Below are 13784 nucleotides of genomic sequence, written 5' to 3' on the forward strand. Positions count from 1 at the left end.
TGGTACACACCCTTAGCTCAGCCCCAAAGGGGTGCAAAGGCTGGATGACGAGTACTACAACCAAAATAGAATCAATTTAGGTAAGGCAATGAAATACGGTGTAATTACACAGACCCAGATTCATTTCCTAACAAAGAATGAACAGTTCCCATCAGTCTCTCAATAACAAAACCACCGTCATGACTACGGCAACATTTCTTAAAACCTCTGAATCAGATGACGTGTTCTTGTACTTTATTGTAGCTTTTATATAAAAATTTTTCACTCCAGGATTTTCATCTTGATTTGTGCCAATCACTTTTTAAGTTCATTAGTTTACAAATGATTGCAACAACCCGTTAATAAAATGGAACGCCTAAAAAGGTTTTTAGTATTTTTAAATAACTTCAAGCTTCATACTGCGGCTCTTCTTGTTAAGGAGGTCGAGCCAACAAGTAGCAGGAACAGCCCAGCAAGTTCTGATGCCCCAGTGGAAGTGACTAGTTACAAGGTTTTATTGGCACAGCCGTGCTCTGCTTTTTTTAAAAAAACAAACAAAAAAAAAACAAAACAAAAAAAAACCAAAAAAAAAAACCTGACCAAAAATGAAAAGAAAAACAAAAAATCCAAACCAAAACAAAAAATTAACATAATCTAAACAAAGAGCATCTTTTCCAAGAAACAGTTCATATTCTCATACAGCCATGAAAAATGTTTAATTACTTAACATACATGTGTTTTTCCTATATCATTAATTTGGAAATACTACAAATGCTGTCATTTTAGACCAGAAAAACTACTGTGATTTGCAAGACCTGACATTTCCTAAAACAGTATTAAACAATGTATTAAACGTCTTGGCTTTAAATGAAACAATACAACGTAAGTCTCTGCAGTCTGCATTTTGCAAAAGGTAAGAAATACACAAAAGTGTGTGAACGACTCACTCCTATTGAACGATCTTTAGTAACTCGATAGCCTGCTGGAGGGAGCTTACGCTTTCAAATAAAAAAAGGGAGAAGGGAGGGCGTGGCCCAAATACGCTTAATCCATAAGAACAAATATGGTAAAGGCCCAAACTGCTCAGTCCAGATACCTAAGAAGAGCGGAATGGTAAGGCTGTAATTTATACTTTACGTGTCAGTTGACAGATTATCCACTAACTTATCTAATAGCTAAAGTCTTCAGTACGGCTGTTATAGGGGCACTCATAGCTTGAGTCTGTGTGTTGGAAAACATAAAAAAGAGCTTGTTTTGTTGATATTGGTCCAGGTATACAACAGTCCTCAATGTTAGCCATCTTCTTTCGGAGGAGTGTACCAGCCTATGGAGAACAGAGAAATGCGTTAGGTACCGGCACAGCTCCATCAAGACCATCGTACTCTGAGTCTGTGGGAGATGGAAGCCTCATCTGGCTCCTTCCTTCCCCCTTAAAGCCAGCTCAGTCAGACCCAGTGCCCAAAACACTAGTGGTCTGCAGTGGGAGATAAACACATGGCTCGTTCCAGGACCGGACCCAGCATTTGGGCGTGAAAATTAAACACTTCGAAGTTTGGGGTTTTTTTTGTGTCAGCAGCTAAGTTGGACAAGCTGGACATCAACAGAGGAAGCTGTTGAGGGAGGAACATTGCCATACCAAAATCAAAAGGAATACAGGTAAGACCCCCAAGTCTTCAAGCCACTCAATGCACAGACGTACAAACACAACTACACTGGGATACTTGTATATAAATCCCATCACCTTGCCTACTGAAGAGCTTGGCATGGACAAGCATTTGAACAGTTCATCCTACTTCTGTAAATCTTGCTGTAGGAATGGACTCAGAAATGTCAGTTGAATTAACCAGCCTCTTGATAGGATTTGGCACGTTCAGCAGCTGAATCATACCTGATCAAGCCTGAACAGTTTTTTTTTCCCTAGCCACCTCCACATCGCCCATCTTAATTCCCCCAGCCACCACTGTAAAAAAATCCTCTAAATTTCTGTACAGTGAGTACAGGGCCTATTTATGTTGTCCCAGAGAACAGGTAGCAGCTATAAGTTAAAGACACCTTTCGTAGCAGCAATAAATGCTGTGAATGCTTTGTGTACAGCTCCTGCGGCAGCAGTAACCACTGTAGTCAAGGCTAGCACATAGCTAGAAGTAAACAGACAGCCATGCTGGCTTTTGTAGCAAACTAAAAAAGCAAAAGACTCAGTTAATGGCAAGATCAAAATATCATAAAACTGGAAAGCATTTTAAAGTCGTTATCTTTGATCTTCCTCCCAGTAGCAGAGAAGGCAACACATTCAATTTTAGCGGTAGGGAAACTGAGGTGCTCTGTGCAGTCACACCGAAAGACACTGTAATGTTCACAGCAACATGAATTCCCAGAGGAGACTGTGTCCGACCTGGATCAAGGAACATCACAGAAGCGGTAACTGGGACTAACTCCCTCCTCATGAGACCAGGGCACCGGCTCTGCTGACTACTTTTACATAATGTAACCTTCTAAAGGTCATTCATTGTCTGCTCCTCCTGGCACAATGAATCCAATCATACCTGAAGCACTTGAACACTTGTTTCATGCAGCTGAGAGACCCTTAACTGGTTTTAAATAGGGTAAAAACATAAATGTGTCTCCCATTTCTATTGCACAGCTTTCCAGCCAGCGCACTTCACTCAGGCTTTTTGTAGTTTTGAGTCTCTGGGTCTTTCTTTCCACTTTACCTCTTCCTCAATGGTTATTACTACTAAGGTCTCACCACACTGAAACAAAGCCTTTCAGGGGAAAGAGGCAAACTTCCAGCAGGTACCTCACTAACAAGACACTTTAAAAGCTACGGTAACAATAAAGTTACTCGATCAACTGGCTGAAAAGGAAATTGAAATACCTTTCAAAAGACAGTAGGAACACATGGAAGCTGGAAGAGTTGCAAAGATTGTTAGTCCAGTTACTTTAAGCACTATTGTCTTCCTATTGGAAGATGAGAAAAAGGAAACACCATTTACGGTCTTCCCAAGCCAACATAAGACACTCTGGCACTGCAAGTTTTACTGTGGCCAAACACCGATTCCCAGGTTGCTGTGCAGACAAGGACAAAGTCACAAGAATGTACATACCATTTTTCTCATGTATTTGTACTAGTGACTTATAGGACTGTTGTGCTCTTGCTAGATTATATTGATTCTGAAAGGAGAAAAAAAACTACCATAAGAAAACCAGCATCTAGACGTGCGAAACTTCAGAACAGTTTTACAAAGAAACTCTACAGTGGGCTTACAAAGAAAAAACCATGCACGATGTTACAACTTCCCTGGCTTTAAAGTACAAGATTTTCAAGACAAATACCCTTATTTTCTCATTTCTCCTCCATCATAGCGACAATAATTTGCACACCCCTGCTGCTGGAAAGGCCCCTCTATCGGAGGGTTCAGAAGCCAGAAGTGTGCAGCCGGGACGGCGGGTTTAGGCAATCCCCACCCTACCTCCGTCTTGCTCAGCTGACCAGCCGCCAGGTTAGACAGAAATCTGACCATAAACTTCTACACCTCACCTAGTTCACCATCCTTGAATCAGTACTTAAAATGACATTTTCATTGACTTAAATATTTAGAGCTCCTTTGAAAACAGCATTTAGTACTCCAAAGTCTTTTAAGTTATGGTCTGTTACCAGCATGCACACTTGAGCTGAACTATGATTTCAATGAACGCTGAACAGCTAGCTCTGAACTATTTGCGTGGTATTACTTTTCTCCCTCTCATGAAACTTTGCAGGTGTCCAGTGCAGCAAAAGGAGGAGAACTTCTTGACAGCGGCGTATGTGATCATGGCAGTCAGGCTGTCGTCTACAGCCCTTCTCATTTCCAAACCCTCCCAATTCCCAATTCCAAATCCTCATTCCCTCCCCACCTTGCCAATACGGGGATGGTACAAGTCCAACTACTTACACACCTTGCCCATCCCAAGGTTTTATCCTTCTCACACATTCATCATTTCTTAACAGACTCATACTTAACTGCCAATAAAATACTCATACATGCACCAGACATCAAGATAAATCAAAACGCAAATATATTTGCAATGACAATTGTGCCATTAAACATCTTCTGTGCAAGTCAGAAAAGGCAAGAAGCCTAACGGTAAGTTGTTTAGCTGATATACACAGCATATTTACCTTATTGGCTCCAAACTGTACTCTGGCTTTTCCTTTGACTAAAGTGGCATTGATCTGCATGATGACCGATTCTATTGAGTAGGCACTGCTCCAGCCCTGGAGGAAGAAGGAAATATTTCTATATAATGCATACTTGCTTCTTGCGCTCACCTTGCAAATCTATTTTGGAAGGTGTACTTTAGGATATTTAATTATTTTTTTTTCTGCACTCCAGTTTTAACTACTTGTTTGCAGTTAAACGTTTATTTTCCAGAGAAAATCTGGAAAGTCATATACAGTATTAGTAATAAGAACCTGTAGGAAGAATGAAAAGCCTGAATCACACATTTCCAAAATACACCAAGACAGAAACAAGAAGAGCTCCATTATTACAGCATTCACGCATTTTCAGCAACATCACAACAGAAATTACATATTCCTGCTGCAAGAAGCAGACTTTCAATAGACTGCTATCTAATGAAACCATCGAGTGAGCTATGACAATTTTGCTCCCATTAAAATTACTGCTTCTCTCTGGCATTGCTTTACCTTCCAGGGTTCACAAAAGTTTCTGCCAGAGCCTGCAAATGGTCACTCCATTCTTTTCGTATTTTTAAAGAGAAAACCCATCACTTTGTGTACACAAGAGTCATCTGTGCCTACAATCTTCTGCATTCCTCGCTTCTCCAGAGCTGACGTCGTGCAGTAGCAGAGGCTTCTGGAGAAGAAAACAATGTGTCTTGCTCCTCAGAACTCACTCTTTGGACTGGCTTCCTCACAGAAATTCTGAGAATTCAAAGCTGATGTGCTCCCACTTCTTGCCTGTTCCTCAGACTCTCTTGCAAGCCATCCAAGGTGGGAAAGAAGATCCCACACAAGATCAGCAAGGCAAATCTGGTGGAACTGAGGTTTATTCCACCATGTGCCCTTTGGAGCATGTAATTTATTCTACGCAGGGGGAACACCTATTTCCATTATTTTAAAGCATGCTTTGTTATTATCCAGATAACAGAGTCTGTGTTCACCTGTTTAGTAAGAAGTTCCATGCATAATGCACCTCCACCTAGGACATACCTAGAAACAAACATGGAAGAAAATATATTTGTCATCAGCAGTTAGTGAAAAGATGGAACTGTTCACAGCACTTTAAGCTCTTGCAGGCTAGTTTGTTAAATTTTTTGTTCACATAAAGCCAAAATACCCTTTAACCAGTAATATATTGTAACTAGTTAGCCATATTATACTTATGCAAAGACGATTAGCGTTGTGAGACCAAAAAAATATTTCCTTTGCTAATTACACTTAGTTAAAATCAGTGACCGAGCTAGTGGGCACAACTGCTTACACAACTGCACACAAACCGTGTAAAAAGGAACGTTGCTTTTTAGGGTTACATAGTACTGACATGTAGTTGTAAAAAAACCCAAACAAATTCACTTCTCTGAAGAAATTTAACACAATTCCAAACACCGTAGGTACACCTATAAATCAAAGAAGTAGACAAATGAGATAACGCAGATCTTCACTTGCTCTTTTCCTAAAAACCACTTTCTAATTTTAATACCACTTCATCATGGATTGTGCCGACCGGGACTCAGAGGCAGCACGCCCGGTTGTCACAAAACTTGGACCGAGAGAGTAGAGTTTACCACTCCAAAACTGTAGTCTCCTCTACAATGAGGATGTCCAAACAGTGTAGATCTGTGTGACAAAATCAGAATCCAAATGAGTTTCCCGGTGTCTGGCACTGCTTCTTTACTTTTTTGGTAACAGCAACCCTCATGAACACTATTTAACTGCACTAACAATTTCTTCAATGCAAAAAAGACAGACAGCAATTCAAACCAAATCAGAATCAGCATCAGGTATCACAGACTGCATTTTCAAACATACAGGTATAATTTCCTGTTAGCAGGAAACACATAAAAGCTTTAGAAGATGAATTTAGTCTTCTCTCCATGGATACATACAAGTTTCTGTGACACAGACAGCACTTCAAACACAGTTTAGATGACTTTTACAACTTGGTGTTAATTAAATGTTGTATTTCTGGAATAGCATTTGAAGAGTTTTTAGACAAAAACTTTTTGGCAGTGTTACCAGCAAAGGAGAGTCAGTGAAGACTGTACAGCAAGTTTAAGGCAACACAGGGATGAAGACCCCTTCAAAGCACCAACTCCAAACACCCCACTATTCTGAATGACAGGCTAATTAGCGGCGGTGTTAACCACCCACAAAGCGAGCAGTTCTTAAACATCATGGCAGGCGCAGTCTTTCAAAGCTGGACACCAACTAAGCAATTCAAAGAGGAACTGTGCCCGGCTGTTTGCCGACTCAGTTCATAAAGCTTGAGAAGGAAGCCTTCCATATGGCACTTTGAGCTCTTCACCAAACCCGAGGTCTACAGCAGCTCATGCATGTATTTACAGGAAATTTCTGGAAGTCTATATCATAGCCTCAAAACGTTCCCTCAAACCCAATCAACCGATCTCAAGTTGTAGCATTTTTACCACAAAGTAAAATTACTGTAAGACAACTCAAACCTACCCTCCCGTGAGCACAGGAGATACCACTCGCACAAAGGGAGGATCAAAAGGGAAGTTATCCTGAAAAGCATAAGAAAAAAAGGGGTTAAGAAATACACTGTGGCAGTGTTTTCCTAACCAGGAAGTATTTCAGTAGCCTTATTTGGCAAATCAGATTAAAAGCAGTAAGATTTTTCAGTTCTGTAAAAACCACTTTTCCACAGGACTGCCTAAACAGCAATTTTTGTGAAGCTTTAGTAACAAACGGAAAGTTGCCTTTTTTTTTTTTTTTAATGCTGCAGCTCCATCCTTAGACAAGTAACAAATTCAGTCACTTTCTACAGTAAGCTACAAATTCAACCCCAGCATTTCTTGCCATAGACACATACCTTAAAAGAGAAGTTGAGTAAAATGTATTCTACACCTTCTTTTTCTTTTAAGACCTGAAGATCACTATGCAGTGGGCTGTCAGGGTCAACCCTACAAAAGAAGCAGGGGGAGATCCTGGATGAAGTTGTTGTTTTCACTACCTGTAAATAGTAATTACTCCTAAAGGCCTCCTTTATGTATTTGTAGTTTACAAGCTGTAATTTGAAGCGAACTGTAGAAAACTCTTGCTCCCTTTACAAAGTAAACACTTCACCATGAGATCAGCTTGCTGCAACGCAGTACATTCCCAACGCTATCAAGTGTTATTTGAGCATAGTTAGCACAAAATAACTTGTTTATTTGAAAACAGCAATTTTAATTCTCTTCAGTTCACTGGAAATGTATGTCCAAAGAAGAGGGAAAAAAATAAAAAAAAAAAAAAGTTTTTAACAGGAAGATTGTAGTGATCTAGTTTTCAGCACAGAGTTAGTGAATCCTTTATGGAATATGGGATCACAGTTCTGTGTCAGCTGTTAGAAGTAACCTGCATCAGCAGAACTACTAAAGCCAGCAGCTTCGGCTCAGCAGAATTTCAACAATTGTTTGTTACAAAATGCCAGTGGCGAGCAGCCTAGACATTAATTCCGACACTACTGGGTTAATCCCACCTGCGCTCTGACACCCAGCAGCTTTTAAAAGAGAGTAGTCAAAAAATGCCTGTGGCAAGCCCAAAGCAGATGTTAAAGGGACTGATGGGCTATTAAATCCAAGCCTTTGCTACAGGTGAAACCACAAATTCATTAGATCCCGGTTCAGAATTACTTGGGCAGTTTGTCCCCATCCTACCAATGGGACACTCGTTCAGAAGAAAAGCTCCCAATGGTTAGAAATCTTTTATTTCCAGCCTAACTTGTACTAGGCCAGTTCAGAATTACTTGTTCTAGTAACAACACTGCTCCTTAGGCAAACGGGCTCTTTTCTCTCTGGCATTTACTCCTCAGCTAGTCTGCACCCAGTTCATCTGTTTCAGACACTTTTTGCTGGGATAAACAAACATAACATAACATAACACTTCTTATCTTCTCTTAATCATGCTGGAAGCCATTTGCTGCATGCACTCCATTTTCTTTCTTGAAGGCAGAAAACCAGACCTGTTCACAGCACTTGAAAAGAAGTTTCAGATCACTGCACAGTGGTGCAGTGCTCGACAGACAAGGCCTCCTGTAATATGGCACAGATTTTTCTGGCATACATCATTCCTGCCATTTTCAGCTTCAAAACGCTTACATGCCTATGATTACACTAAGAAGGAAACAAAACTGTATTTAAGCAGCTGGTGAAATACGTTTTCGTACAATATTTTCATGAGTCTTCCCACTAGGACAAGACGACAACTCCTACGGGCAGGTCAACTATTGTGCCAAAACAGCTTACGTCCTTACACTTATTGGCCACGACATATCTGAACTGATGGAAGTTCTTTCATCCCTTGCCATCTTTTGCTGCCACCCAGGCTAGTCTGGACAGGCTCCTCCTTCCTACAGGTTTGCTTGTAGGATGATCTTGCAGGTGAGCCCATTAGCAAGAATTAAAATTATTAGACTATGGACACAACAAGAGGAGTTATCATCTAGTACACACAGTGAAAAGCCATACGTAAGAAAAGACAAGTTATATAATTATATGTCATAATTACGTTATACCTAAAAGTTTTGGTCCCATGTGTCTGCTCAGCTATAGAAATAAAGAACTAATGACACTAAGACAGTTCTGTTCCTTCTTACATCTTGAATGAAACTAGAAGCTGCATTTTCTTGAAATTAAAACCAAACAAAACTAAACTGAATCCATCCAGACAAAAACTCTTGACAAAAAAATTCATCATTTAAAGTTTAGTATTTCGGAGTAGTTTTGGAAAGATAATTCAACACTAACGAAAGTTACGGTAATATGCATTGCGTTGGCTGTGCAAAGAGGGGTTGGTTTTTTGCCAGCAAATTAGTACAGTTCAATCTCTGCACACAGTTTTGTATACCAGAATTGTAGCCACCACACACTGTTTCATACGCTCTGGATAGAGATTCTCATCTATCAAAAGTAAGAATCTCTGCAGCGATAATAAAACAGATTCTTCAGAACATGAATAAACGTTAATAACTTACTTTAGAAGCTTAACGTGCCATTCATACAAGCTGTCATTTACCAGTTCCACTGAATATATCCCTGTAGAAATATTAGATAGAATTAATTATGCACTAAAAGTTTAACACGGTAAAATTTAGCAAAAACATTATTTCCTTTTAAGTACAAATACTGTCAGTAGGTGTAAAGCAATAGATAAGATACTGATACTAAGTCACATCCTTCCTCCAACAGCAGAAGCACTTCTGAGCAACCACAAGGAAAAAAAAGTTCTTTCACTTCTATAAAAATAATTCCACGTGAATCAAAATGATTTTCTGACACCTAACCATTCCCCCCTCCTCCCAGTTCCCTTTCAAACTTTCCACAGCTACAACTCCAGCTTGCTCAGTACATTTTATACCCAGTACATGAACAACGTACTTTTAAAACACTTAACACGCAGCCCGATATGCAGCACTGTATTTCACAGGTTCTCATCAGTATTGGCAGACCAGGACAGGAGCAGAATGGAGCTGTTTCTGCATATGGAGCAGAAACCCAAAAAAAGACGACGCTGCACTAGGTGAAGCACATTCCCAGCAGTTGGCCAAAGCAGCCAGAAAGATGCATCAAAAGAATAGCTGTCTCTAGAAGCCCACTGGTGGTTTTCAGTGGTCCATTTGTTTTAAGCATGTTAAACAACAGTTGTGCATTTCACTCAAAGGGAAGAATGAAAGGTTATCTGCTATTTTCTTGGACATTCAAGCTTCCTCTCTGCAGCAGTTCACAAACAGCCCAGGAAAAAAAAATAATTAGTAAGTCTTTAGCCATCAGACAAGATTTAGAAAATGGTATAAGTGATGTTCAAAAGTCTAATCTCTTTCCCCCCAACTATTCATGCATATACACGAAACAACTATGATTAAAGTTGTTACGTGGGCTAATATTTAATGGCATATCTGTTGCTGACGTAATTATTTGAAAGACATATGCAAATCGGAAAACTGCCTAGGATTTCTGAAGTCTATACAACCAATAGACTGCAGTCACCACATTCTCTGCAAGGAATTACAGTATTCATTGCTGAGTTTTATTCTAGAATACAGTATCATGCAGTTGAAACTTTTAACTATTAGTACTTGGAGTACAGGTGACATTTCAAGCTGTCCCGACACCTTTATTTCTAAAGCATTCCAAAACTCAGTAGACAACGTAAAGAAACCATGCTTGTTTCTCTTTACCACGGTGCCACAAACAAGTGGATACCGCAGCCAAGATCATGATTTAAAATTTTTCCTAAGTCTAGGACAACAAAGTAGGTCTGAAAAATTACTCACTGTGCTCTCAACGTCCCTTTCAATCAGCAGCTAGTTCAGAGACACCACACTTTTCTGTTCAAGGATGAACAGAAGGAGCTATTAAGGCCTTTTTCCAATTTCCCAGATTCAAGGACACTATTTTCTGGATTGCCCTTAGTATAAGCGGAAGTCACGAAGTATAAAAATTTCAATTTGTACTGTGCTGATGTAACAACAAAAGAGTTGACATTCAGAACTCCGCTCATTGTCAGCTCCCATTAATGATTAATCTATGCCACCGCTGTATCCAGAATATTTTCTTCTGCCTACATCCAAAAGGGAGTGGAGACTGGAAGAAGCAGCCACTCAGTATTATGGCTTTGGCACCTAGCGTGAGTCTAAAATACTTGTTACAGGCAACAGAACAAGTTACAGTAAGGACTCTGACAATATCCTAAATAATGGAAGATCACAAGAGACCTTCCATCAGCTTGTTTATTCACTAAGCCTTTAGTCCTATCCCTGTGTTCCTTCCATCACCCTGAAAGTGATGCTCTTACCTGGAATTCAGGTACCAGCCCTTCAGCTCACAGGTGACCAAGGTCCACATGTTTTGCTAGCTTCCCCAAAGGAACAACTTTTGCTGGCTTTAAAAGCTGTACTATACCTAAACCAGAAGCTGTAAAAGGGTTCTCTTCAGAGACATGCACACAGTTCAGGACTGACAAGAACGAGCCTTAACAGAACAGCCAGCTGCCAATCAACCTTTCAAGCACCCACATTTTGAGCTGAATATTACCTGTATGTCCTCAAAACAGCAGCAGCATCAGGGTTGCTTGCCATCTTGATACAGAAGCTTCTTAACAACACTATCTAAAGTTGAAGGAGGTTTTGTTTGATTTTTTTAATAGTCAAGAGGTGTTATGTGGAACCGGCTCATACGCTTTTTTTTCTTAATTTAGGCATTAAGAGGAAAAAAAGTCCTCAAGTCCTAAGACTAAATGAATCCATAAGGAATGAATCTTGGTAAGTTTTATAGTGAACAGCATAATTTACTGGCAAAATTTAATAAACGTATCAGTAGGATGGTGTTTCAACATCAGTTTCGTAGTGTGAATCTCCATTTGACATTTTACTTCATTAACATGTTTTAGAGATTGACACAAGGCATCCAGTTGCAGTCCTTCTATGTATTCCTGAGTCATAAGCTAAAAATAAGTTACTATACTCACCCTTTAATATCTCAACTTTCTTTACAGTTTAGCAAGATCTACTTTTCCTCATCATTCAGAGTATGCTTTCCTACATGAGGACTTCAGTCTTTTGCAACTAGTTACGACTTGTTATTAATCCAAAGCCAAGAAATGGCATTATTAAGCAACCCAAGTCCTCACCTCAAACCACACCTACGACAGGGGCTCCTGCTCGCGCCTGCAGCAGTACCACCATGTGATTAAGTACCATACGGTTTTTATAGTCAAGTAGATTTGTTATACCCCGTCTTTCTTCTAACCACAAAAACAAACCCTGAAAATCACACCAGGGCAGCAAAGCATCCCTCATGACTTAATACAGATCTATTTCTAGGCTGTTCCTTAGATCCACTAATCAGTTCTTTACCGGATAGACGGTGATTAGGGCACGCTGGCAAGCACTCAGTTCCAATAAAGCCTAGAAGAAGTAGGCTACACTAGATCAACACTAGGTTACCTCATCAAATTTATACTTCAGACATTTTACCACTGTCCACAGTACTTCAGCACATAAAAATATTTACCTTGAAGGCAAATATGGCAAATCAAAACAGGAGCCTATTGTCTGTTCACCTCTACCCTTTTACACACAAATTAAAATGCCATAGCCACGAAGTGAGATTTAAGCCCACTAGAAATAAACTAGGGGAGAAGTTCAGAAGCATAAAAAACAGAGGATTAAAGTTTAGACTGACTTCCTAACTGGGCATTCCTCCTGTTCCCATCCTGACCTGCACCAGGTTCTCATACAGTTCTCATGTACAGTTCTCACAGGTTCCCATCCAGTGATGGAGTTGTCCACTCAGCTGACTTACAGGAATACAACTAGCCTGAAATCTATGTAATTTCTACTTGTATGGTAACACTGAGACAATTCAATACACTGATTCCTTTGCTGAGCTACTTTAGATACAGCCCTTGTATACAGCAAATAGAACAGCCAACCACCTACCTACAGCTAATGAGTGTTTGTTATTCCACCAAATATAAAAGACAAGCTTGTTTTCTATTGTCATTTATATCCTTATTCCAAGGAATACATGGAGCTCAGGATCAGGTTAACACCATCACAGAATAATAAAAGTAACAGCAGTGTAATTCAGGTTAGATCCTGTGTAACAACAAAACCTTCTGCTACTGAACACAAATCCCTCTACAGCAAGCATATTCTCGTGAGCAGTACTACCCGCTGGTAGCAGCCAAAGCTCTTCCCCTATCTACCTGGAGAGCTGAATTTCAGCTAGTGCTGAAAACTCAGAAGTCCCACAGGAGTGATCTTGAGTTGTTCTTTGTAGTCATCCACCCCAAGAGCATTCTCATAGTTACACCAGTTCTGTTAATTCTCGCATGAAGCTTTGCACAACAAAAAGGAAGAATGTTTTAGAGGATACGTATCCTGACTTCCTTTGTCTCCGCAAATACACTATTTTATATAATGAGATTATATATAATGGATGTATCTATGCATTTATTTTTATATATATGTGCACAGGTATATACACATACACAACATGTATAGACATACATAGGACAACAAAACACAGAAGGATTAGCAGGAAATATTTGCCAAGAGAATTCTTTTAAAGTGTATTTTAAGAAGGGAAATCTGAAGCATTTTACCTGTTTTATAACTCTGTGATCTATATATATCCCTGAGTTCTTTCATAAGTCGATCTGAAGCCTGAACTGACCCAGAGACTGCACCCTGAAACGAACAAAAAGACTCCAAATAAGTGACGAGTAATATTTACATCAAACAGCTTTATTTCCATTACAAAGTTACACTAACTAGAAGGTATTAAGAACATATTAATTTCTGTATTAGGATTAGATCTTTGAACAGTTACATATTCTTGTGAGCAATGACCACTCAAAAGAAGAAAGACATTCCCTCTAAAGTGGCACATTAATATATACTACTACATGGTGGAGGTGATACAAACTTTTAATCAAGGTACAACAACTGACGTCTTTTTCTGTAAAGGAGTTTAATCTCTTTGGCATTTTGATCTCCATCCTGGATCCACAGTACATTTCTACATTTCCTTTTAACTTCTGCTCATGCACTGGAAGGAAGAATAAGACTAATCTTAAGAAC

At 39.6% G+C, this 13784-nt stretch overlaps 1 protein-coding gene across 1 annotated transcript in view; it reads right to left on the reverse strand.

Moving 5' to 3' along the window:
• Positions 1-526: 526 nt before the first annotated feature.
• UBE2Q2 (ubiquitin conjugating enzyme E2 Q2) overlaps positions 527-13784 on the reverse strand; it is a 48668-nt gene continuing 35410 nt past the window's right edge. Inside the window, exons 6-13 of the mRNA XM_063347370.1 lie at positions 13307-13391; positions 9174-9234; positions 7032-7122; positions 6665-6723; positions 5143-5191; positions 4139-4234; positions 3084-3150; positions 527-1303 (exon numbers count right to left, since the gene is read on the reverse strand). Coding sequence (XP_063203440.1) covers positions 1272-1303; positions 3084-3150; positions 4139-4234; positions 5143-5191; positions 6665-6723; positions 7032-7122; positions 9174-9234; positions 13307-13391 — 540 coding nt within the window. The 3' untranslated portion in view covers positions 527-1271. The remainder of the gene's footprint in view (positions 1304-3083; positions 3151-4138; positions 4235-5142; positions 5192-6664; positions 6724-7031; positions 7123-9173; positions 9235-13306; positions 13392-13784) is intronic.

The sequence above is a fragment of the Chroicocephalus ridibundus genome, chromosome 9 (assembly GCF_963924245.1).
Source record: "Chroicocephalus ridibundus chromosome 9, bChrRid1.1, whole genome shotgun sequence".
NCBI classification, from domain to species: Eukaryota; Metazoa; Chordata; class Aves; order Charadriiformes; family Laridae; genus Chroicocephalus; species Chroicocephalus ridibundus.